At 45.3% G+C, this 26,744-nt stretch overlaps 3 protein-coding genes across 6 annotated transcripts in view; 2 read left to right on the forward strand and 1 right to left on the reverse strand.

Annotated features, from left to right (window-relative positions):
* The window catches only part of LOC124080727 (dynein regulatory complex subunit 3), a 39,328-nt gene extending 38,150 nt beyond the window's left edge, over nt 1-1,178 (forward strand). For all 4 annotated transcript variants that reach the window (XM_058573411.1, XM_058573412.1, XM_058573410.1 and 1 more), the window contains 2 exons: nt 388-519; nt 890-1,178. In XM_058573411.1, coding sequence (XP_058429394.1) covers nt 388-519; nt 890-1,003 — 246 coding nt within the window. In that variant the 3' untranslated portion in view covers nt 1,004-1,178. The remainder of the gene's footprint in view (nt 1-387; nt 520-889) is intronic.
* A 1,486-nt stretch (nt 1,179-2,664) lies between these two features.
* Nucleotides 2,665-19,546, reverse strand: LOC124080728 (ATP synthase mitochondrial F1 complex assembly factor 2). Its single transcript, XM_046426730.2, has 8 exons — nt 19,252-19,546; nt 11,544-11,588; nt 11,162-11,307; nt 9,601-9,698; nt 7,726-7,806; nt 5,780-5,892; nt 5,240-5,355; nt 2,665-3,068 (listed from the first exon to the last, which is right to left on the reverse strand). The coding sequence occupies exons 1-8, from the start codon at nt 19,382-19,384 to the stop codon at nt 2,931-2,933; spliced, it is 870 nt and encodes a 289-aa protein (XP_046282686.1). The 5' UTR covers nt 19,385-19,546; the 3' UTR covers nt 2,665-2,930.
* A 207-nt stretch (nt 19,547-19,753) lies between these two features.
* Nucleotides 19,754-25,888, forward strand: LOC124080730 (glucose-induced degradation protein 4 homolog; the record flags this gene model as incomplete). Its single annotated transcript, XM_046426731.2, is given in 2 exon segments — nt 19,754-20,212; nt 25,829-25,888. Coding segments are annotated over 2 exon segments (249 nt in total), but the record flags the coding sequence as incomplete, so codon positions are not given.
* Between the last annotated feature and the right edge of the window lie 856 nt (nt 25,889-26,744).

Genomic DNA, 26,744 nt, shown 5'->3' on the forward strand with positions numbered 1-26,744 from the left:
TCCTTGGAGCAGCCTCAGGATCTCTGGCCAGCCTCATACTTCCCAGGGGTTTGGGGCAAGTCAGACTTGAAAACCCTGAGAGAGATGCTTTGTGAGAACAGATGTCCTGAGTGGGGTTGCCCTGGGCAGCCATCTGCCTTCTCCCTGGAGAAAACATGCTCCCAGTGAGGATTGCAGAGTAACACCTGCCACTGTCCTGGTCAGGGAAGTGGCTGCCACCTGAAATGAGCAGGCACAAAGCACACCGATACAAAGGTAAGGTTCTCTACCAGGTGCGGCCTGCACAGCCAGGAGACTCCCAGGGGTCCCTTTTCTATTCAACCCCCTCATTTTGTATTTAGGACATAATGACATGCACAGTTTCATTTGGGCCTTCTCATTCACCAGCTTTTTATCGACAAAGACACGGTTGTTAATGCTGTTGGGGCATCGCATGACATCCACCTCCTGAAGATTGACAATCGAGAAGATGAGCTGGTGACCAGGGTCAACTCTTGGTGTACACACTTAGTAGACAAAGTGAGTAAATGCCAACCCATCCTAGCAAGCTGGGCCAACTTTTCTAGCTACCAGCCAGAGCGAATGGGGATCTTACTGTTTTCTATGAGGAACAAAACGGACAAAGAAATAGTTAAGGATTACAGATTTCCACAGTGAAAACTTAGGGTTGCTCGGTCAGAGACTTTCAAACCCACGTGCTTCATCATTTCTCTAACTCCTACATCGAATATAGAGAGATCAGCTGAACACAAGGAGGCTCTGAAGTAAATGAGGCATGGAAACTATGGAGATTTCAAAGAACAATTTTTCTTTCCCTCAAACTCACTTCAGTAAAAGATATTAACCAATTATCTGATTGAAGGCCCTGGGCTTTGATTTCTATCCCCAGATTCACAAGGATGAGATCATGAGGAACCGCAAGCGAGTGAAAGAAATCAATCAATACATTGACCACATGCAGAACGAGCTGGACAACCTGGAATGTGTCGATATCGTAGATTAGATGCCAGGGGTCCTCTTCAAAATACGCGACAGCCCTACCTGAGGAGCGGGCTCAATTTACCAACCGTCTGGGGAGAGTTACTGGGAATTCCTAACCCAAGTCTCCTCTTGACATTACTCCTTCCCCACCCGTGGAAAAAGTTCCGAATACAGAGAAAAATAAAGGATTTATGTCACCTTTCTCCTATTCTTAGAGAGAGAGAGAGAGAGAGAGAGAGAGAGAGAGAGAGAGAGAGAGAATATCCACATCTATATGTGAACAAGAAAAAAGATGAGGGGGAATAGCAGTCTCTGGCCAGTCAATAAGAGTGGGTCCCAAGATGGCCAGTGGTTAGCTGGAGGTATGATTGTGACAGAATAGCAGATGTCTGTTGAGTACTGTTCCCTTATTGGTACCCAGAACAGGCTGCAGATGTGCACATAGCCCTCCCCTCTTTGGGTGCTGAGGACCAGGGAGGCAAGGGAGGCCAAGGTTCCCACCACAATGCTGGGGGCTGGGCCAGCCCTCCAAGGCAAAGGACATGGCTCCCTATGGCTCAGTGCTTGGCTATAGGGACCCAATGACCCTCCAGGAGTTAAGGGTGCAGGCTGGCCATCCTAGCCCTATGACGTCACCTTTGCTGCCTGACCTTCATCTGTGACAGTACCTCCTTGGAGTATCGTTGAGGGGTTCAGAGTGTGTGTGTGTGAAATAGAGGAGCATGGGGTCAATGCCCTGTGACCAGGGGTAATGACATTTTATTATATAAACACGTGAAGACATGGAGCTCAGAGTCTGCTATGAGGCCTAAACTCTCCCTACTGCTCTTCCACTGAACCTGGTACCAGGAAATGGTACCTGCTACCACTCCATGGCCTGCTAGGACCATGGAGGTGGCGGTGTTGGGGGACACTCAGGACTACCATGTGGAAGATGAGCAGAAATGTGCATAGTTAGCTCTCTGTCACTATAACAAATAGCTGAGATAAACAATTTATAAATAGAAAAGGTTTATTTTGGCTCACAGTTTCAGAGGGTCCAGTCCATGGTTGGTTGGCCTTATTGATTTGGAGCCTGTGGTGAGGCAGCACATCGTGACAGGAGTGCAAGGTAGAACAAAACTGCTCACCTCTGGCCAGAAAGCAAGAGAGGAAGAGGAAGGGGCTGGAGTCCCACACCCCTCTCAAAGGCACATCCACAATGACCTAAACACCTCTCTCTAGTTCCCATCTCTTAAGGTTCCACCTCCCAACAATGCCACTCTGGGGAACAAGTCTGGAAAGCACGGGCCTTTGGGGGACATTCTAGAACCAGACTAAAAGCAGTGTATATCAGGTGGCCTTGCCAGAACCATCTGACTTTTAACCCAGAAACCACTATACTTTCTATTTTCAAGAGTAAATCTTTTTTTTCCCCCTAGAACAGTAGGAAAAAATGGAAACAACCAGTTTAGACCAAGAAGAACTCACTTTCAAAAGACTGTTTGATGAAAATGAGGGGGAAAAAAGCCTTTAGGCTGAGGACTGAAGACACAAATAGAGTTGTCTGTTGGTGACATGATTGTTTCCCCAGCATGAAGCTCCTGACCATGGGCAGCAGATATTAAAATGTGCCATGGAAGATAAGCTGTTCAACCTTGGTGACAAAACAAGAATGGAGAAATGTAGAGACGCAGATGAAAATGGGTGAAGAAATTTTTAATAAACTCAGGATCAAGAGAAAGTCATTTGTACAATTCATCCCCCTCACTCACAGCTGGCTAGGTCAGGGGCCCCCCAGGTTGCAATCAGGCTGACCTTCAGACAATCACTGTGTGTCTCGGGGACATCTCAGGGTGATGCCGAGCAAGGTTAAGCCCCAAAGGTGAGGGGAGCCCTGTAGGTGTGGGCCGAGATGTCCCAGGCTGGGGAAATGTGAACACGGCAGGCTCCATCCAGTAGTCCAGGCCTCACTCCTGCAGGAGCTTGTGCTTGACCGTGGAGCTCTCGGAGCAGAGGTGGACGAAGAGGGTGCCAGCAGCAGTACGGGCCCTCAGTTCCTGCAGCTCGTAATCATGGGCCCACTCAATGTTGCCCCATTTCTGGATCTGAGAGGAGGACAAGACAAGGCTGGGTAAATGGCTAGACCTGTAGCCTGCTGACCTAAGCCACATTTCAATCCCATCTCTGGGCTGAAGGCAGCAGGCTCTAATCTTACCAAAACAAGTGGATGCATGGAGTAACACCCAGTAAGCCAGGTGTGGTGGTGCACACCTGTAATCCCAACTACTCTGGAGGCTTAGGCAGGAAGATCACAAGATCAAGGCTATTGTGGGCGACTTAGAGTGAGACTCTATTGCAAAATAAAATGAATAAAGGGGTGGGGAGACAGCTCAGTGGCAGAGTGCTCCTCAGTTTAGTCCCCAGTATGGAGAAAAAATAACACCCAGGTGGCCAGGGCAGGCCCTGTTCTCTCTGGGGTGTGGGTGGTCTGGGAGTAGTATATCCAGTCCTAGGGCCAGTGGCTAAACCAGACCACACAGGTCCCGCAGAGGCAGCCTGACCTGTGTACTATCCCTTATCCCACACTTCCTACTAGGAGGTTTATGTGAGGTGGCCTGCCAACTGTCATCCTGCAACTCCCCCCCCTACTTCTTTTGGTCTGTGATGCTGGAGATTAAACCCAGGCCCAAGGCCTCATGCATGCTAGGCAAGCACTCAAACTGTCATCTTCTATGAGCTGTGTTGCCATGCAGGGCTGCAAGTATCCTCCATGTGGGTGGCATAAATAAATCAAGCAAGGCCACATGTAGCCTCAGTTCTGACTCCTGGAGAGCTACTATACTGCAGAGGTCTCTGCTCTGTACATGTTCTCCAGGACTCTGAAAAGAGGGAGGAAACTCTGGGCACACTGGGGCTGTCCAGACATCAATGTGACTCCAATCTGAGCCTGCTGGCTCCTTCCCGGCAGAATCTGCCACTCAACGCAAGCTATCTGCATTTCTGGCTTATCCAATCGCAATTTGCACAACTATAATATAGTAGCTGAAGGGCATTTTTACCTTAAATTTATACCATCAAATCCATAATCCTGGTTATGCAGGATTGCAAAATTCAGGACGATAGGCTGGCATGGGTCCCATGGTCAAAAGCAGAGCCCAGACAGGAACCCAGGTTTTTGGCTCCCCAGCAACCCCACAACCCTTACAGGTCACCCCTTTCCCATGAAATTGGTTCTGACAGCTAGAGAATGAGTAGGCTTTTCTGCTATACAGAAATGGCTTTGTCTCTGGCATTTATCCGAGCAGAAAACTAAACATTCCAAAAAGGTTTTTATCACACTAGGAACCAATTCATAATAGCAATTAACCTGAGGTTTGAGGAATAACATCATCAGGAACAAAACGACTACAAGGACCACATAATTTTCAGTTAAAAAATGCATACAACAGTACAGCAAAACCTTAATTCTGAGCCCATTAAATGAAAACTTGTGTACAAACAGTGGCTACCCCCATGCTCCTTTGTTGGTCAGATGAAATGTCAAGATGTAATTGCTTCACTGACTTAAGAGCACAAGCAGGTCCTCAGTCATTTCAACAGGGCCTGCTCTACAGGGCATATGAGGCCTATGAACTCTCAGGCACAGAGTGAGAGCTGAGGCCTTGGTCCTATAGTCACTCAGTCCTGGGTTCAAATCCCAACTAGAACATTTGCCAGAGGTGTGACCTAGTGCCTCAGTTTCCCCATATGTAGAATGAGAGAAGCACAGCCAAGCACAGCCTTCACCTAATCAGACTAATGAGAAGGGGATGCGAGGGGAATGCTGAGCATTTTTCACATTTTTTCCTTGTGGTGTAGGGGATAGAATCCAGGGCCTTGAGCATGGTAAGCAAGTGCTCTACCACTGAGCCATAAACCTAGCCCCAATAATGCTTTTATTGGTCCTTAGTTTTGATTTCTGTATGTACATAAAAATAATAAAGCCCAGGTTTACATAAAAATATTTCAGATGCCTGTAATCCCAGCTACTCAGGAGGCTGAGGCAAGAGGATCGCAGTTTAAGGCCAGTCTGGGAAATTTAGCAAGACCTTATCTCAAAAAAAAAAAAAAAAAAAGAGGAAGAAGCAGGTTGGGGATGTAGCTCAGTAGGAAAGCACCCGTGGATTCAATCCCCTCTACTGTAGAAAAAAAAAATTCAGATAGGTTGGCCACACCCCACATAGGTTGGTGTGTATTAGGAAGGGGTGAGATGGGGACCCAAGATGTGGCACCTCACCTGGTATTCCTCCTCTAGGCGTGACAGCAGCACAGCCTGCTCCACAGTCAGGTGTAGGTCAATCAGACCCAAGGTCAGCACCATGGACTTGAGTTGGGCCACTACAAACTCAATCCCTGCAGGGACACAAACCACATCAGGATACAAAACAGGGCAGTTGCTACAGCCTAATTCCTTGTGAGTCCTTGCACCTTTTATAAGAATAGGAGTAAATGGGGCAAAGGTGCCAGGAGTGGGAGATCGACCCAGGGCCCACCTGGGATTTAGCCCACTCTTCTGGCCTTCCTCGAGGTGACCCACCTCTGCTCGTCCCTGGGTGAGAACATGACCTGATCCTTGCTAATCAGTATATCTCCCCCAAACTCCTACCCAATGACTTGTTTCACAGATGGTCGGGCCAAGGAGATGAGAACTTGAGGCTTCTGTTGGAAAATAGAAACCCTACTTTCTGCTGGAAGGGTGTGAGCCTGGAGCTGAGCTAACGGGGTGGTATCACTTGTATCACACCTGCCCTCAGGCCCATGGAACCTCAGTGCATACCTTGTAAGGCCCACATGTTGTAAGATGCCAGGTGGCTGGTGAGCACCTCCTGCGTCTGTGCAGGGATGCTAGGTCCCATTATGCTGGTGGAGGAGCCAATCTTCACACCATATCTGAAAGGAAAAGGCTGCAACATGTCCCTGGCATGCTGTGTCCCAAAAGTAGCCCAATTTTTCACTGCAAGCAAACTACTGAGTATGTATATACCCCTTCAGGGCATGTGGTCAAGGGGCTAGTCTTAAGGACTCTGGAAGTAACGTCCCCTATGTGGCCTCCTGGCCTAATTTTCTAACCCTCAAAAGCAAAGAAAAGCAAGCAAGAAACGACCCTAAATGAAGTTGCATTGCTGATTCCTGTGAACAGGAGCTCAGTTAGGTGCAGGGACCTGAAACACTAACTCAATTGCCTGGAATCTTCATCAAACGTGTAGGTAACCTGTTCTTTAAATCTTTAAAAAAAAACTTTTGCACATTTGAGGCCATAAAAGATTTCTTTTAAATAGCATTTTCCTTAAAATAATGTTTGTATATGTCCTGTATCGCTCAATTATTTTTTCCATATATTAAGACTCTACAGTATTCAAGGCTTTGGTTTTCATCTGTGATTTCGGAGTCATGAACTGACTTCAAGAGAAGAGGCATGTTCAGGAATAATCAACAACAGGCTGGGGTGTGGTTCAATAGTAGAGGCAGCACCTAGCATGCATGAGGCTCTGGGGTCCAGCAAACACACACACACACACACACACACACACATCATAAATATATAGAACATAGGAAAAACATACATAATGGAGTAAAAATAATTTTTGTAATTCTTTCATATATCACTGGATTTTTTCTATTGTTTAAAAAATATCCCTACAAAATTTCTAATAATACAGACTGAATGTAGGAAAAGGCTAGATTTTTCTGGGAACTATTAAAGATTGGATATCTCAACTGCCACAAACACTTGATGATTCTGTACTACTGCAAAGATCTCCAGGCACCTCAATTAGTGTTATTCTAAAATGGCACTATATTGTCACATTTCTTTTAACATAACTGCTACATTTTATCTGCTCCTAGAGAATTCCAGTTCTGCCTTTCCCTTTAAAACCTACTGTGAGCACACAGGAAACATGTAGCAGATGAATGTGACAGACTGGTGGAATGGGACAGACTGCTGAACCTCATCAAAAAAATACAAGATACTATGGATAAGGCCGTGCCATGGACATCAGCCCTTCCACATGTCTCTTGAAATGAAATGGAATTTATTTTGCCACCACATCAATATCTATTCAATTTTGCACTCAAGAGTCTTCCTGTCAAGAAAAAATATTGGGTATCATCAATTCCAAATCCACAGGATGTTACCTATAATTTTGTAGAAAACTACCCTGATTTTTCTCCATGTGTATACATAATCTTACAAACAAACTGTTTAGTATAGTATATACACATAAATGTATAGTAATTGCATTTACTGTGTGCCCTGCAGGACGCTAAGCACTACCTTTATCACTGACTCTTCCTGACACCTTGAGGTAGGAAAGACTAACCCCATTTACAAACAAGGAAATTGAAGATCAGAGAGATCAACTTACTAGTCCAAAGTCAAATGGCTAATAGTGGCAGAGCTGGGACTCAAACCAACACTGCTGGTCTGACATGTGTAGGAAGGGGGCCTGGGGTCTCTGGTACTTCCTAAGGACCCAGAGTTGCCCCTATGAGATACAATATGCTCTGTAATAGGTGCTCAGTGAATGGTGACTGACATGAATTTGAGGAACATATTTTTCCAAGGGGACCCTATCCCCAGACATCTAATGGGAGCTGACTTCTAAGGCACTCTGAACTCAGAAAGCTGGCTAGCTAAGGGCATTGGGTACCTGGGACACCTGCCAGCATGCTGCCCAAACCAGGCCCACTCAATGTTCTCTGTGGGGCTGTGCATCTTACCTTTTCTCGGCCCATTCTATGATTGGATCCCATTCATTCTTTTGAAGTTCCACTAATGTCTCTGGCTCTTCCACTCTGTAGCTAATTCATTGTAAAAAATCACTTAATAAAAAAGTACAATTCCGACATTCAGTGATAGAAAAGGAAGAACACAGGGCAACAGCAAAACCATTTCCACCACCAATCCAGTGCCCCAAGTCTTGTCCCCTAAAGCCGTGGTTCTCCAAGTGTGGGCCTAGGGCCAGCAGCATCGGCCTTCCCTGGGTACTTGTAAGCAAAGTACATTCTCAGGCCATTTCCCATATCTACTGAAATCAGACCTTTGGGGTGGGGCCCAACATTTTAGAAAACCTTCTAGGGCATCCTAATTTAAGTTTGAGTTTGTGAACCACCGTCCTGAATACTCCCCAATATTTTGACAGGTCCAAGTTTGCAGTACCACATTAGTGTTAATGGAAAACAGATGCAACCTAATAATTGCAACCTGGGATCCAGAGCCACTGGATATGAACACTATGCCAGCAACTCAATAACAGCATCCCTGCCTTCCCCCTTCCAAGACACCGTGCTCTTGGCCACAGGACCACAGGAGCCCACCCACCTCTTGGCATGGAGGCTTGACCAGAGAAAACCAACCTAGAAGCCAGGCTGTGCCACTTGTTTAAACCAAGGGATGCAGAGATGAGTCAGTTGAGGGGAGCTGAGCTGCAAAGCCTCATGGGACAGGAACCCCAGGGGGCACTATGGAAAGTCACATTCTCATGTAAGCAGAGGGAAGCAAAGAGGTCATGAGTGTGTGGAGGAGCTGGGCTTCTTGCTAGGAGGTGCAGATGAGTGGAGGGACTTTCCTGCCTCTACCCAACCCACAACCAGCAGGAGATGGTAGGAGCTCTGGCTTCTAGGATCCTCAAGCTGTTTCCCTGGTGGTTTGATATTCCTTCATTTCTGTCAGGACTCCTGTACAGTTTTCAAGAACCTCCCTTTTGGGGGGTCTGAAGATTATATCCCTAGCACCCCACACACACTTTTTTTTTTTTTTTTTTTGGTACTGCAGAGTGAATCCAGAGGCACTTGACCACTGAGCCACATCCCCAGCCCTTTTTGTGTTTTGTTTAGAGACAAGGTCTCATGAGTTACTTAGGGCCTCACTAAGTTGCTGAGGCTGGCTTTAAACTCGTAATTCTCCTGCCTCAGCCTCTTAAGCCTCTAGGATTACAGGCATGCACCACCATGCCAGCCATATTTATCCCTTTTTATTTTTGAGACAGGGTCTCGCTAAGTTGCTGAGGCTGGCCTCAAATTAAGTGATCCGCCTGCCTCAGCCTCCCAAGTCATTGGGATTACAGGTGTGTGCCACCACACCTGGCAAGAATGCTTTTTTTCCCTGAGCTAAGTTGAATGTTTTTGTTCTGCTTCCTGCACAATTAGCCAAATATCACTGGCCAATTAGTCAAAGAACATAGACACAAATGGAGAATTGAGAACTAGAGGAGTTTAGATCCCGACTATCACCATCTGTAATGGCAGGGAAGCCAACCCAAGAATGTGCTAGTGGGCACAAGTCAGGGTCAGAGACCCTGGTGGGGACTGGCAAGCGAGCTATGGTGCTGGAACCTGTAAGAGCTACATGCACCTCCTCCCTGCCGACCCCAACCCAAGGAACACTCCATGTTCTAGTAGCCTGAGAAGTCTTCCTCCTAAGGATCTGCAGAGCAGCTGGGGCCAGTCAAATAAGCTGGAACAGGAACCTGTCCACCTTGTGAGGATACAGGAAAGGGCCTGCCTCTTCTACCAAGAACTCTCTGGGCAAATGAGTCAAAATAGCCCAGGGGACTTGCATGGCCCAAGGGGACTGCTCATCTAAATGTCAATTACCAGAGGGTGTCAGTGTCCAGAAACTTCACAGCTGCCTGGATCAGCTGATCCTTGTTGCGTTGGGTTGGGTTGTCCAAGGATGTGTTGCACAATGTGGTCTGAATCAAAAGCAGAAAGTGCCCCATCACCACCTGCCAGTCCCAGACAAAAGCTCTGCTCTCCTGAGGACACTCCATATGATGCAGCAGAGTGAGAACCAAAGTGTTCTCAACCCCAAGTGTTTTCAGAGGCCTGGCAGCAGCATATTCATAGAGAGCATCCAAGAGCCAGGACCCATGCTTAAAGCTATGTGTGTGCTCAAAGGGACTCATGGGACTCTCATAGCCCTGGATTAGGGAATGTCCCCAAGGTCTCCTGCTCTTTATTGCCAGGCTCTGCTATGTTTAACTTAATCCCACAACAACAATTTGGAGCAGGTACTATTATACCCATTTTAAAAATGTGAAAACTGAAGCAAAGAGAGGTGAAATACATCCTCAGATACAATAAATAAGACATGTAAGCAATCAGAAAACTCAAAGCATTTACCAGATGGCTCCCATAACACCTTAGAAAGAAAAAAAAAATGATCCAAACGGGGATCAAGATTATTATGCCAGGTTTGCCTTACCAACAATAGGTTTCTTAAGTTACTCAAACTATTTGTTTGTAGCCCTAACACCCTCATTTCATCAGACAGCCAGAGAGCAGGTGCTAACTCAGAGGGCTGTGATGTTGCGGGGAAGCCCCCTGAGTTTGTATGTCAAGCAAACAATGACCACGATGAGAACAACTAACTCATATTGACTGAGTGCCTGCCCTACTTCAAGGACCATGCTAAGTGTTTTCTATGTGTTATCTCATCACAATCCAGCCCACAACTCTGGGGTGGGTTCTTTTACCACTCATCTTTTACAGATGGGGGACATGGTGCCCAAGGTCACAATGTGGGGGCTACAGAGGCTGAACCTAATGAGTCTGGCAGACTCTGTTCCCTCCTCTGCCACCCTTGTGCCTCAGTGATCCACCTGTGTGTGGATTGGGGGCTATCTCTACACAGAGTCTTCCTCGTCTTACCTACCTGCCTTTCTGGTTCCTGCACCCAACCAATATTTTTTGGTACCATCTAAACTTCCTGTTGGAGCTCGTGAATAAAAGAGACATGGCCCCTGCCGACGTGCAGCAGAAGAGAGAGACAATAAACATGCAAACATAAAGCAGATCATTACACACTAAGTGCTGAGGAAACAAATGGCCAGCTGCTGTAATAAATGGCCAGCTGCTAGAATCAAAAATAAGAGAGCTGGACAGTCAGCAAAGGTGACATCTGTCCTGAACAGAGGAGGAACAGGCCACCTAGCATGGTGTTCCAAGCAGAGGGAACCGCAGTTGTCCAGGCCAGATAGAGAAAGAGGTTGGCCTATTCGATGACTGAGAGAAGGTGAGTGTGGCTGCAGCCCAGGCCCACAGAGGCCTATCCCCAGGGACATGTCACAATTTGAAAAGGGGTCTGAATCTTGCCAGGTAGTCTGGAAGCCCCTCACAGGTGTCAAGGTGTAAGCTGGTGCTGTGAACTTGTTACCAGGTGCATGGTGTAGAACTTGATGGTATCCTGCTGGGAGTCCCATTCGGTGGCCACTGCGATAGCCAAGGCCTCATTGGGGACCGTAAAGAGCTTGGCTTGGGGAGTTTTCAGCTTCCTGTGGTCCAGATTTATCTCAAAGCCACCTTGAAAGATCAAATAAAACACTCTCAGGGATTGTGAAGTGGAATCGGGTAACCATTCCTAATTTTAGCCACTTGAATTGATGCAAAGACAACTCTGAGTCCCTTACAGAAACGTATCTGACAAAAGTGCGAAGGATAATCTCGCCACTGAACCAGCTGGAGATGAAAAATGTTTCCAACCATTCACACAAAAAAAAAAAAAAAAAAAGGAGGCCGTCAAAATTTTAGACACTCACCTTCACCCTGTGTGATGCTGACATTCTGATAAAACCTCTTCCTTTCTGTAAGAAAGATTTTTTAGAAAGGCATTTAAAATAACGTCAAGTGGGCTCACAGGGCTATAAGACCAGCTTGCACCATTACTGCTAATGCTGATTGATTGCCTTGATTTTCATATCACCATTCAAGGTCTGCCCTACTCTGCAGTGTAATCAACGACTTCTGATTAAAGCTGGGGGGGAGGGAAGCATCTGCTCTCTAGAGATGAGGAAGGAATGGGACATGCTGGTCATGCCTCTGCCAGTCTCCCAGCCCAAGGGCAAGTCTGATCAGGGGCTTCTTGGAGCTGCAGACTGTGTGACCTGACAGATTTCCAACACCTTCTGCTTTAGATAACAAGTACGCTCACCACCACCTCCCGCCCTTCTGGGACCAGCATAACACAACCAAATCTAAAGTTGGTGTCTAAAGCCAGAGTCTTTCAGACAAGACTCTGATGTCTGTAAGAAGGAATAACTGAGAAGCCAGAGTGTGTGCACATGTGCGTGTGTGTGGTACGCAGGCAGAAAGTAAAGCTCCCAGGAGCATTTCCCATCTTCCCTCTCCAATTAATTAACCTAATTAACCAGCTTGCTTGTGTATTCAACAGGAACTTTAAACATTTCCTTCAAGAATGGGGAAAGTCTGTGTTCTATGTTTTCTTTATGAAAATTCTGAAAAACCTGGTATGTATGCATACTAGGGGGAAAGGGTAATGGAGAGAAGGCATGTGGTTTTACTCCAAACATATTATTTTTAGGTTTTCCACATCATATTGGTTATTTAATTACATCTCATTTGTCATTGTTAATCCTTAAATATGGAAAAACCAAAACTGCATTTCCATTGTGACTTATAGTAAACTTATGGGCCAAAGTTTTTCCCACAAAACTATGTCCACTATGTGTCAGATGCTATTCTAGGCACTCAGGATATAATAATGACTAACAGATAAAAATCTTTGTCTTTTTTTTTTTTTTTAAGTTGATCAGATCTGGCTGCCCAGGTGATCTGGCACAATTTACCACTCATCTGAAATCATAACACTGATCCTATCACACATTTGACACCAAAATAGGATTCTACCACCGCAGAGTTTTTTAGTTTCCCTATCTTATCTGGTGTCTGGTCTTATTCAAATTGCAGGTTAGACATGGGTCTGAGGCCTTCTTTCCTGTCTTTGGTCTGTATCAAGGTATCTAGGCTATGTCCCTTGTGTTTTCTGATGCCCTGGCTGGGCAGTGCTCTGACTCAACACTGGGAAGGATTTTCCCTAAGTAAGCAGGAAGTGCCAGCTGACAGTGCCACATGCCAGTGAGCACACAAACACACTGCCCAGTGCAGGTCTGGGAAATGGGCCTGAGACTGGCACTAGAGGAGTAAACCGGGGCAGAAGTTGACTGAACAGGGCTGAACCTCCAAAAACTGCTAGGGCATCTGAGTTTCACATAAGAGAAGTTTTGTTTTGTTTTTTTTTAAATTTTTTTAAAAATATCTATTTTTTAATTGTAGTTGGACACAATACCTTTATTTATTTATTTTTAATGTGGTGCTTAGGATCAAACCCAAGGCCTCGCATGTGCTAGATGAGCACTCTACTGCTGAGCCACAATCCCAGCCCAAGAGAAGTTTTTTTTTATTCTGTTCTGCTGTCCAGCTTTGCTGTATCTGAATGAGAAAAAACTGGAATGGAGTAGGATGAATTAAGGGCAGGGAAGGAAAGACCAAAACTGCTCAACATGGGAGAAAACCACACAGTAAAGAGATGGAAGAAGGGCAAAAGGAGCCCAAAGGCTCCTAGTCCTCAGATTTGAAGACAGGTACATGTGTGGTCATGTTTCAGATGGGGTTCTTCTGAAAAAAGAACTGACATTCAGAGAGGCACACTCCAGTCTTGAAGTATACTTCAGTGAGTACTGATCACTGTCCAGGATATGAGACAGTCCTGGGGATGGGATGTGCCCTTGAGGCTCTTACTGTCTAGTGGAGACACTAAACCAGGCACAATGATGAGAGCACATGGGATGACAGACACACAGACTGAGGAAGGCTGATCTTATCCTGGGCTGCAGGAAGATCTCCAAGCAGTCAGATTTCATCTGTGACCCAAAGAAGAAGCAGGAGTTACCAAAGCTCTTGACTGATTTGTTTAGGGAGGACGTGTGTGGAAACAGTTTCCAAAACTAGAAATAACTTGCATGAAGGTGCAGACCTTCAAGATAGCACCGAGGTTAGGAGAACTAAAAAGATGATCAGAAGAAGACTGGAGCTGTCCAGCAGAGAATGGTTAGAAATGTCCAGAGAGGGTGGTGGAGGCCAGACTTGCAGAGACAAGGGGACTTGTAAGTCACAGTAAGGAGAACAAAGACAGCCAAGTAAGGAGTTCATACAGGCAAAGATGAATGGAATCTGGACAATTCATCTGGTGGGATTCATGAGACCCAACAACGTCAAAAAGACAGAGACTATTCACCTAGGCTCTCAAAGGCCATGGGTCACATAAGACAAGCTGGGAGCCTAGGAAGCTTCCAAATGCTCATTGAATACATGATTAGCTGCCATCAACAGGAATGCTACCTTTAAAGACAAAAGAAACAGCAAAGCTTTGTAGGATCCTACAGAATCAGGATATACATTGAGTATGAAAGGTCCCTTTACAGACATCTGTGGCAAAAACATACACACTGCTTTTTCAGAGACAGTTTTGTGTACTATGTAGATGCAAAGAAATTGGTATGTGAAACAATGCTGAATTTAAAAAGATGGCCACAAGAAAATAGGTTAGTTAAGCAGAGAATAACTGTTAAAACTGCCCCTATGAAGAGGGATGAATGGGAGATTATTGTCCTTTTGGGTTCCTCTTTCCTGTGAAGTTGCTGTAATCCACAGAGAGACAAGCAGTCTTCTGTGTCACTTCCCCATACAAACCTCTTATCTTAGTCTTTATGGACCAGTGAGTGATCTTTCTGCGAGTCACAATTTCCAGGATGGCCTTTTCTTCAGAAATATTCAAAGCCTCAGGAACTACAACTACCACAATGCCCCAAGAAGAGGAAGTGCTGGTCTCAGAACTGTGGCAACATCTTTTATCTTTTAAAACAGTGCCATCTGGTGGGCCTTAAGCCTCAAAGCTGAAATTTTAAATCTAGACATCCCTCCATCTGTAACCCTGGGACAGTTCCAACCAGCTGTTTTCAGGTATCAAAATTCTTCAGTTAAAATTATATAAAGAAATCCTTCAACACAATAACAAAAACGTAAATAACCCAATTAAAAATGGCCAAATGATTTGAATGGATATTTCTTCAAAGAAAATACACAAATGGACAAGTACATGAAAAAATGCTTGCTCTCATTAGTCATCAGGGAAATACATATCAAAACCACTTCACACTTTTATGATGGCTATAATAAAAAATTATGCAGGGGCTTGGATTGTGGCTCAGCGGTAGAGCGCTCGCCTAGCATGGGTGGGACCCCGGGTTTGATCCTCAGCACCACATCAAAATAAAGGCATTGTGCTGTGTCCATCTACACTTAAAAAATAATTTTTTTTAAAAAAAGATATGCAATAACAAGCATTGTCAAGGATGAAGATAAATTGGAACCCTAATATTGGAGATGTAAAATGGTACAGCCACTTTATTTTTTTTTATTTTTTATTTTTTTAAAGAGAGAGAGTGGGGGGGGGGGAGAGGGAGGGAGGGAAGGAGGGAGGGAGAGGGGGAGAGAGAATTTTATATTTATTTTTTAGTTTTCGGCGGACACAACATCTTTGTTTGTATGTGGTGCTGAGGATCGAACCCGGGCCGCACGCATGCCAGACGAGCACGCTACCGCTTGAGCCATATCCCCAGCCCGATACAGCTACTTTACAAAACAGTCTAGCAGGTCCTTAAAAAGTTAAAGGGTTACCATTTTACCTCGTAATATACTTTAGGTATATACCTATGAGAAATAAAAACTCACACAAAATTTTTACACAAATGTTTACAACAGCATTATCCATAACAAATAAAGGACAGAAATAACCTACATGTCAATAAATGGATGAATGGATGAAAAAAATGTGGTATACTTGAACAACAGAATGTTACTTGTCAATAAAAAAGAATGGAATATTAATATGTGATATGACTCAGATAAGCCTTTTTTGAAAGCATGCTAAGTGAAAAAAGCCAGTTAAAAAAGACTACATTCTATTTATATGAAATGTCCCAAACAGGGAAATCTACAAAGGAGGGAACAAAAATAGTGGTTGCCCAGGACTAGGGGAATGAAAGGGGTAAAGGCAGATTTCTTTTGGATGTGATAAAAATGTTCTAAAATTGTGGTAATGGTTGACACTCCATGAATACACTAAAAACTACTGAATTTATACTAAATGATTGTACTATATGGTGAGTGAATTATATCTCCATATAGCTGTTAAAATATTCTTCTGACCAAATGTATAAAAGTACCATTTTCCACACTTGTACATTGCTGGTGGGACTGCAAATTGGTGCGGCCAATTTGGAAAGCAGTATGGAGATTTCTTGGAAAGCTGGGAATGGAACCACCATTTGACCCAGCTATTCACCTTCTCGGTCTTTTCCCTAAAGACCTAAAAAGAGCATACTACAGGGACACTGCTACATCGATGTTCATAGCAGCACAATTCACAATAGCAAGACTGTGGAACCAACTTAGATGCCCTTCAATAGATGAATGGATAAAAAAAAATGTGGCATTTATACACAATGGAGTATTACTCTCCATTAAAAAAAGACAAAATCATAGAATTTGCAGGGAAATGGATGGCATTAGAGCAGATTATGCTAAGTGAAGCTAGCCAATCCCTAAAAAACAAATGCCAAATGTCTTCTTTGATATAAGGAGAGTAACTAAGAACAGAGTAGGGAGGAAGGGCATGAGAAGAAGATTAACATTAAACAGGGATGAGAGGTGGGAGGGAAAGGGAGAGAGAAGGGAAATTGCATGGAAATGGAAGGAGACCCTCAGGGTTATACAAAATTGCATACAAGAGGAAGTGAGGGGAAAGGGAAAAAAAAAAAAACAAGGGGGAGAAATGAATTACAGTAGATGGGGTAGAGAGAGAAGAGGGGAGGGGAGGGGGGAGTAGAGGATAGGAAAGGCAGCAGAATACAACAGACACTAGTATGACAATATGTAAATCAGTGGATGTGTAACCGATGTGATTCTGCAATCTGTATACGGGGTAAAAATGGGAGTTCATAACCCACTTGAATCAAAATGTGAAATATGATATATCAAGAACTATGTAATGTTTTGAACAACCAACAATAAAAATTATTTTAAAAAATTAAAAAAGAGAAAAAAAATAAATAAAAGTACCATTTTCCAAATTGCTCTCAATATAGCAGAGGTTGTCAAACGTTTTCTGCAAAGAGCCAAACAATATTCTAGGCTGTGCAGACCATATAGTCTCTATTGCAACTTAGCTCTGCCACAATAGTGAAAGCTGCCATAAACAAGATGTGAAGGAAAAAATGTGGCTGTATTCCAGTAAAACTTTATTGACAAAGGTGGCAACCTGGACCTCTGACCTAGACTACAAATCTCCCTTAATCCACATCACCACCCTCTGCAAATGACAGGGCAGGAATGCCTATAAAGTGGTAGAGACTCAGAGGCTGTCTTGTCCAATGATAAACAACTTATAAATGGTAGAAGCAAGACTTCCAGCCTTGACATCACTGGGTGTTTGCATGAGCTAGAAATGCTGCTTCTCCAGAATATCTCTCCCTCCAGATAGTCACCAGATCTCTGACAAACTGGTACAGATCTGATGGGCCACAAGAGCCTCACAGAGGTCTCTTCCTCCAAAGCCTCAGGGATCCTTGTCTAAGCCCTCCCTCTCTTTTTTTTTTTTAATTTTATTTTTTATTTTTCTTTTTAGTTGTAGATGGACACAATATCTTTATTTATTTATTTTTATGTGGTTTTGAGGATCGAACCCAGTGCCTCACACATGCGAGGCAGGCGCTCTACTACTGAGTTACAGCACTATTCCTAAACCCTTTCTCTTTTTGATGACTTTCAATGGTACAAACATGTCTAAGGTACCACATTCAAACACCTTGTCAACTTCAGTTTTCATCAAAAAGGACCCACTTAGGTTTAACCTTCCACCAATCCAAAGACACGCAAAAATCTCACAACTGGTAAAGCCTTTGCAGAGCATGAGGCCTGGTTTATGTACCCCTCTCCCTGGGCCTCATGAGTGCCTTCCTGGGATGCCCTTCCTTTTTTTTTTTTTTTTTTTTTTTTTTTTGACATTCACTAAGTTGGTTGTGTAGGCTGGCCTTGAACTCCTGGACTCAAGTGATCTTCCTACCTCAGCCTTTGAAGTAGTTGGGACTAAAGATGCATGCCACCACACCCTTCTTCCTCTTTACTAGCTGTGCATTGCCCATTCTAGGTCCTTCGATTAAGGATAGATGAAACCTCAGCTTCCTGCTACATCCAAACTCCTTCCCCATTTGTATGAAGTTATGGAACTAACAGACAGAAGGATCCTCACAGGCCACTACAGCTTCAACTCACTGAAAAAAAGGAGGAAGTAGTTACATGCCCAAGATCACAGTACTTCATAAGTTAAACAAGCACCAGACCCCCAATTTGTATTCCTGTCACAATGCCAAACTGCCTGTGAAGTTCTGAATTTCCTAAAGCAGGTAGTGTTAGGGCAAGGTCTCATACAACCTGCTGTCACTCTGGATATGCTATAGACACCCAACACTCTTCCTCCTTCTCATCACTGAACTGTTTCTCATAGAGCAATGCCCAGCTTAAATGCCCTTTCACCCCAGGCTCTTTCTAGACTCTGAACATCCCCAAGACAGGAAGAGGTTCTTCTTTGTGTTCTCACAGCTTCTTTGTACTTCCCTTATCAAGTATATTATAAGTCATTGGGTAGTCAGGATAATGTAGCCTTCTGCATTTGACAGTGAACATCATTCAGGTAGATATCACATCTGTCTTGAAGATCATGGTGCCTCCTGCCCCCAACACAGAAAAACTAATCAAATGGAAGGAGAGTATTACTATTTTTCATTCACTAAAATCAGTCACTTCCTTTCTTACCCTCAAGTCTCTTCTCCAGCGGCAATGAAAGAGCCACTACTTTCTTCTAGGCCTTATCACAGTCACAGGTGGACAAAGGAGGCATGGTGTCAACTCCCACTTAAGAGAGAAGGCTCCAAAGAAAGCAGGGGTTGTGGCAGGGCACTAGTACAGAGGACCTGGAAACTGCAGAGAAAAGTGCATTGGATGGGGTCCATCTGCGCTAGGGACCCAAAGTACAGGCCAGCCTTTGCCCTACACAAAATTCAGAGTCTGCTCCGTGACCTTGGGAGTTCTGACCCAGAGACCAAATTTCCTGAGGGAAAACAAGAAAGACACCTACTTCCCTCATTAAAGAGAGGAAAGCCATAAGCTCCGAGAAAAGCCGCACAGGCCAAATGTCAATCGCAACCTCTGCCCCGACTGCGCTGCAAATCTTCGGGCCGTCTCCTTTCCCATCTACAACAGGATTAGATTAGCCTGAATGACCTCGAGGGCCTAAGCCCTGCCTCAGTCACCCGACACTGCCCGGCCGAAGACCTCAGCCCAGTGTAGCCCGGCTTGGCCACTGGCCAAAAGGTAACGTCCTGGCCTCACCTGTCGGGGGAGCGTAGGTCCGGACCGGGGGCTGGGGACTTGGCCCCGGACTCGCTGAGATGATAGGGTCACTAGGGGGCCGGTTCAGGAGGTAGTGCCCACGGCCTCGCAGCCGAAGGCAACTCCTCCACATCGCGCCGCGGGACCTGGGAGGACACGCGCAGCGAAACCAGAAAGCAGGAAACAGCGAAAAAATCCCTAAGCCGCAAGCCGCTGGGGCTGTACGGAAACCTTTCACCACGCTCCCAGAGCCCTCAGCCTCCCCTGGACGCCGCCATCTTCCATATGACACCTACGGCGCGCCGTCGCAGCCGCGCGCCCCTGGCGCACACCCCCAGTCAATCAGCATCACAAACGCACCTCGCCCCGCCCCCTTCGCGCGCGCCTCCGGAAGAAGACTACAAGTCCCAGAAGGTAGCTCGCGCACCTCGCCACGTGTTTTCTCCGCCCGCCAATGGGCGGAAGCGCCGCGTGAGCCTGCTCCCGCCCCCTCGGCGATCTCGAGCCAATCGGAAGGGGTAGTGTGTGTGTGTGCGAGGGCAAGTGGGGAGGGGGACCCAGCTCAGGACAGGGGCCCTGCTCGCAGGTCCCGGGGTCCGGGTGCCGGCCCGAGAGCTTGGTCCGCAGGCAGCGGGCGGGTGGTGCCCCCTCCTGCCCCCACCCCGCGCGTGCGCGCCCCAGCCCCTCCCTCCCCGTCACCCTCCTCAGCTCCCGCGCGGCGGCGGCGGTTCCTCTCCCCCTCCCCCCAGCCCTGGCTCCGGGGGACCCCGCGATGCCGGTCCGCACCGAGTGTCCCCCGCCGGCCGGTGCCTCGGCCGCCTCCGCGGCCTCGCTCATCCCGCCGCCGCCCATCAACACCCAGCAGCCCGGCGTGGCCACCAGCTTGCTCTACAGCGGCTCCAAGTTCCGCGGCCACCAGAAGAGCAAGGGGAACTCGTACGACGTAGAGGTGGTGCTGCAGGTGAGCGCCGGGCCGGGCCGGCCGGGGCCCGAGGGCCTCCTCGCGGCGCTCACGGGCCTTGCCCGCCCTCGGCTCCTCGAGCCCGCAGCCGCGGACCAGGCCTTCACCGCCCTCACCGCCGGGGCCTCCTGCACCCGGCGCCTCCCACCCGGGACCTGCTCCGCCGGTGTCTCACACACTCCGAGCCCCAGACCTGTGCTGCCCCTCGGACCCAGAGCCTGTGGTGACCGGCTCCTGGCAGACCCTGAACACTGTCCAGACTTGAATCCCGGGGATCCGGAAGCCCTGCCTTGTCTGGCCTTCCTCTGGCCTGGGTCCTTCCTCCCCAGACCTGTCGCCCTACACCAGTCCCTCTCAGACCCTGAGGAACTCTCCATTGGTTTCCCCAGACTTGGGGCCCAGGCCAGATTCTGCCAGACCTGAGACACGATCCCCTATTCTCAGACCCTGGTGGTTTCCTCTGTAGGAGAGGTTGATCAGCCTCCTGAGACGGGGGAGCATCCTCCCTCCTTTGGCTGAGAGCCCCGAATCCACACTGATCCCTCCCTCGTCCCTGTCTCCAAATAAACCAGGTATTCACACCCTGGGTGCCAGAGTGGAGCTCTTCACCAGTCTGTTAGGATCTTACCCCTTGGGGTCCCTGATACCACCTCCTACTTCAGTTTCTTAATGGTCCAGGCACCCAGCTGCCCTCTTCCCCCAGGCTTCTCATAACTTCCTACCCAGTTCTGTGGCCACTTCCCATCAGCTCCAAGTCTTCACTGGCCTCTACCCAGACTTTCATCTAGCTCATTACTTGGTCCAAGGGACCTTCTTTCAAAGTGTTCTTAACTTTATCTACACAGGCATAGGGCTTCCTCCGAGTCTCTGATACCAGTATACTGGGAAATCTAACTCACCCAGTTTTTATTTTGTGTCCACTCACCTCCCCCTGTTTGACCTGGATTTCTGAGTACCTGCTGCCAGTCCCAGATCAGCTTTGGAATTACAGCTTCACCTGCCCAGGGCCTTTCCTATGCCTTACCTCTCTCACCCAGATGTTGGCACACTTGACAGTTTTTCCTAGCCAAAGGAGCTTGGTGGTGATAGATACTCCCTTTTATCTCCCTTCCGCACAAACTATTCTTCCTCAGTTTTCACCCCTGCCTACTTGAGGACCCACTTTCCCCATTCCTTTACCCATTCTTTCTGATACCAAAAGCCCCTCCAAACACCTGTCCTTTGAAAACCCTCCCAGAAGCTTAGAGGCCCTATATGCTGCCTCACTGCCCTCCTTTGTGAGGGTGGACAGTACCTGTTCCTCATGCTCACTCTTTGCCCTCTTAGTCTCTCTTCTGAACAAGTAGACTTTCTACTCAAAAGACAGTAAGGGTGCCTCTTCTTTCTGCTAACTGTAGAGCATTCCTTAGTTCCTTTTTTTCTTACTGCTTTGTGAGAGTAAATAGTTTTTCTTCTGGCTTTGGCTGAGAAAGCTGCATCCTCTTGTTAATTGTGTCTTTGATCTGTAAATTTAAAAGTTCTATCATGAGCTGTGATATTTATTGTAATTAAAAAGCTACTGTAGCTGGGATATTTTAGTCTCATAACTCTATGCCTAATGTGATTCCCTTTTTTTTGCTTAAAATGTGAGACTTTATGAAGGTCACACTGTTTTTGTTTTTTCCTGGTGTTGTTTGTTTTGTTTTAAATTCAGCTAATCATAAAATTCTGAAATGAGATCCCTGGGTCATGTTTGGACAGTCCCAAGTTTGTGCCCATTTGATGTTTTCCAGTGTGGTAGTCTACCGACAGGGTAGCTAGGTGTCTAAAGGAGTCTGCTTTGGTTACTTCAGTGACTATTCCTTTCTGTGATTATTGTGTTATTTCTGAACTCTCGTCAGGTGCCAGTCTCCTTGTGAACCAATAAAAGCCGTGATTGAGTGATTGGTAGGTCTCAGGCCTCCCAGACCATCTGACTGATGGTTGGAAGACACTTAAGTAGGATGTCTGATGGTGGGGGCAGTGGCCATGCCAAGGAATGCCACCCTACATCTGGATTGGTGAGCTGCTTATTCACATCATTGCGACTTGTTAGTGGCATGTGAATTGCCCCACCATCTGGTTTTTCAGCCAGGACAAGTTTCTTAGACTTAGCCTTCTCAGAATATTTCTCCTGTCTTTCATAAGCCTCTTTCTTTTTCTTTTCAAGCACCTTTATTCACATATAATTCACATACTATATAATTCACCTATTAAAGTATACATTTCAGTAATTTTTAATATATTCAGAGTTGTGCAGCCATCACCACTACCAAATTTTAGAACATTTTTATCATCCCCCAAAGAAACCTTCATACCTTTCGCTACCATAGGCAACTGCTAACTTTTTAAAATATATTTGCCTGTTCTGGCTATTTCATATAACTAGAAACAATATTTATCTTCTTGTGACTGGCTTATTTAACTTTGCATGATATTTTCAAGATTCATGAAATTCATCCATATTTTAGAACGTGTCAACATTCATTCCTTTTTATTGTTCCAGTGTTCATTGTATGGATGTAACAACCTTTTGTTTATCCGTTGATAGACATTGATGTACATCAGTTGGTAAACATTTGGGTTGTTCATACTTTTTGGCTATAACAAATAATGCTGCTATGAACATCTGTGTACAAATTTGTTCATTTATGGTTGTTTTTGAGATGGGGTTTCACTGTATTGTCCAGGATAACTTTGAACTCGTGTACTTAAGTGATCCTCCTGCCTCAGCCTCCTAAGAGCTAGAATGTAGACTTAGCACTGTGCTCAGCTCATGTACAGATTTTTATGTGGACATGCTTTTACTTCTTTTGGGTGGGTAGACAGACCTAAGAGTGAAACTGCTGGGTCATATAGTAACTCTATATGTAACATTTTGATGAACTACCAGTCATTTCTAAAGTGGCTGTCATTTTACATTTCCACCAGTGACATATGAGGATTCTAAATTTGCACATCCTCTCCAACACTTGCTATTGTTCATCTTTTTGACTGTCATCATCCTGATGAGTGTGAAATAGTAGCTCAGTGTGGTCTGTGTTTGAATTTCTCTGGTGGCTGGTGGTGATGAGTATCTTTTGTGTGCTTTTTGGAGCATTTTCTATTGGGATATTCCAGTATAGTGTTCCTCAAACCTTTATGGGGTTCTGACTGGATCTTTTTTACCCTTACTGCGACTACTTTTTCCCTCTCCTACCATTCTAGAAGCCACCAGTAGAGTGAAGCCTGGGTCCCTTTAAAAGGAATATTAAAAAGAGCAGCTGTTGGACACAGCTGTGCTGTGAGACTTCCTTGCTGAACATTTGCCTTGTTATCTTTCTCATTGAGATTCTGCCCCCTCATTTGGTGAAAACTGTATGTGTTGTGGGGTTATTTTGAGTTCATCAACCATCATCAAGATCAATTTGGACAGAATAGGAGAGACACATGGTTGAACGGAGGCCAAACAGAAATTCTGATTCTTGAGCATGTGATAATCCATGCAAATACAAGCCAATTTACAGTTCAATTTTAAATCTTATTAGCAAGTATCCCTGCCACCTGATACCCTTTCCAGCAGCTGTGAAACCCCAAACTATACTGAATTCAATGAGAATTGCATACATGAAATTTAAGGCCTCAGGTTAGAACTTTTAATAAAAGTTCTTTGCTGAACCATATTAGTGTGAATCAGCTGTTTTCCATAATGTCCAATGCCAAGGTCAGCAGATGAGGACACATAAAATGCTTTGGCAGTTTTCACATGGAATACCTTTGTCACCAGCACCAAACTGTGAAGGCACTTTAGCTTTATTGAAGCTCAATTGCTTCGGTGCTGACATCATCTGGCTGACCAAGATCATTACAGTTTTTAAGGACTGCCTTAGTATTTCATTTATGGTATAATCGACCAATATCTGATAAATGCCACAAAACTTTGCAAGTTTCTTGAAATGAGCCTTAATTTAAAATGAAAGTCTTATTGTGCTACAGGTACCACTAAACCTTGTTTTGCTTTGATTCAAAGGTTATTAGGCAGAGTTCCAGAGTTCGTGACAATTGGATTCATTTTAAGTCACAAACTCACACTCTGCCTGTTTAGGGTGAGTCTGTATAGATTTGGATAAATGTACTAGTTAGTATGCTTTCAGCCATGAGTAACCATATTTTGCATTTCAAAATAGTTTACAGAACAAATGAACCTATTATCTCACATTGTAAGGCGTTTAGAGGCGACGTGGTCCCAGGATAGTTAATTAAGGGGCCAAAATTCTTCCATCTTACTGGGCTGTCATCCCTAGCATTGTGTGGCCTGTTTCTCCTCCTGATCTCTTCTTAATGGCTGTTCTAAGATTGGACTCTGCATACAGATACTACCACCACCAGGGGAATGAAAAAGGCCATTTCTTCCTCATGTGCCTCTTTGAAAGCCAGTGCTCTTTTGTGGGTGCACCCAGGAGATTTTTCACACCCATCTGATTGGCCACAACTGAGTCACTCACCCCTAAACCAATGACTTGTAAGGAGAATGGGGGCTTGTGCTTATCCTAGATCCATCAGGGTTGACCAGATCTTTTTTTTGTGGGGGTAGGGTATGGAGGATTGACCTCAGGGGCACTCGACCACTGAGCCACATCCCTGGTCCTATTTTTTGTATTTTATTTAGAGACAGGGTCTCACTAAGTTTTTTTAGCACTTCACTTTATGCTGAGGCTGACTTTGATCCTCCTGTCTCAGCCTCCTAAACTGCTGGGATTATAGGTGGTGCACTACTGCACCCGGCAGTTGACCAGGTCTTTCAGGATAGGGTAGCTGCCAGAACAAAATCTAAACCCTGCCTGCCTGAAAAAAGAGGAAATTGGTTGTAGGCACTCGGCAGAGTCTCAGCAACCAAAATAAGTGGTGGCTACTAAACCTCAAAATTTACTATGTCTGTTATTCCTGTTTATTTTCGGCTCATGACTCTTCTCATTAAGAAACTCAAGCATCTGTATGTGAATAGACAGGGCAGAAATTTACAGTATAATCGGAATTTTGATTGGTATTTTGGTTCAAAACTAAAATTATACCATGTAAGTCTTCATAAGGTTCTGTTCCTGAATATTATTCTCATTTCATAAAGAAATAGTGCAGCATGGTATTTTGGATAAATACCAGGGCAGGAGTACATTTTTTAGACTAGTGATTGAGTAGCAAGGAAATAAAGGGAAACTAGTTAGACATTAGAAAGTCAGACCCAGGTTTAGGGATGATACCCATGTGTACAGGTAAATAGACCTGGTGCTCAATAACACACAGTGTAGATGAACTTGTGTTGGAGACTGCAGAAAATGAGATTTGAGAAGTGGGCTCACTGTTCCCAAAAGGCACTTCAGTCCCAAGATTCCAGCTTAAGGAAGTTGAGAGGGCCCTGAGATCAGTTTGCATTGTCAGAACAGGCACATGTGTAGTGGTGCAGTCCCAAAGGCTGGTAGAACCTTTGGCTACACTGTCCTTGCACTGACCACCAGGTCTACCTCTCTATCCTAGCCTCACAGGGTTTCCAAAGTACTCTCCCAGCATTTCAGGGTGTATTCATCTGTGTATATAATGGTCTGTGTGTCCTTTTCTTTTCAGCACGTGGACACAGGGAACTCTTATCTTTGTGGATATCTGAAGATTAAAGGCCTTACTGAGGTAAGCACTTGCTCACTTGAGCTAGAACTGGGAAGTGGGTGGCATGCTCAGCAGTCCTGCAGGGTTGAGGGCGGGCAATCTCAACTCCATTTCTAAGCATTGTTATCATACAGGGAACATACAGTGCAGTTCTGATGTGTCCTGCAGAGAAGTACACACATCCACAAATGTTTCCCCCTTTGGTGGTAAGGATAGAAACTAGGACCTGAGGTGTGCTAAGCACACATGCTCTACTGTAGTTCTGCCCCTCATAAATCATTTAAAGAAAAGTTTGTAAATATGTCACAGTTTGATCAAAACTATTCATTTTGTTATATTTTTTAAGTAAAAATGTGTGTATATATATGTGTGTTTAAGTATATACATACACATAAATATATACATGGTGAGAATATAGGTACTATAAGTACCATAAGTTTAGTAGTCTCTGAGGTAAGCATCAATCATTCAAAAACTGAACTTTATTGGAACATTGAAAAGTGGCTGTCCCATCTTCAACCTGATAGGTAAAAGTAGAGTGTTTTCCTTCCTTAGATCTAAGTTTTCAAACTTCAGAATTCCTGGTATTTAGAAGGTAAGAAAGAGCATCCCTTCTTTTCCATTAGTGGGTAAACAGGAAGAGGAAGGAAGGACTGACTGACCACTGAGCTCTGCTGTGAGTGCCTGGATGTGACCTTTCTGCAATGTCCTGTGGCCTGTTATCACTTCTTATAGTTTTGATGACCCAGCAGTATTGGGCTGTGTCCCTTTCTCCCTTAATTTCAGTTTCCTCATTTGAAAAGTAAGGATCAAAAATCTGCTCTACGTTTTTAGTGAACTTTCTAACAGGAGGAAGCCATGTTAGAGTAAGTGGCAG

The sequence above is a fragment of the Marmota monax genome, unplaced genomic scaffold (assembly GCF_021218885.2).
Source record: "Marmota monax isolate L192 unplaced genomic scaffold, Marmota_monax_Labrador192_F-V1.1 WCK01_AAM20220418_F8-fsc01013, whole genome shotgun sequence".
Classification (NCBI taxonomy): Eukaryota; Metazoa; Chordata; class Mammalia; order Rodentia; family Sciuridae; genus Marmota; species Marmota monax.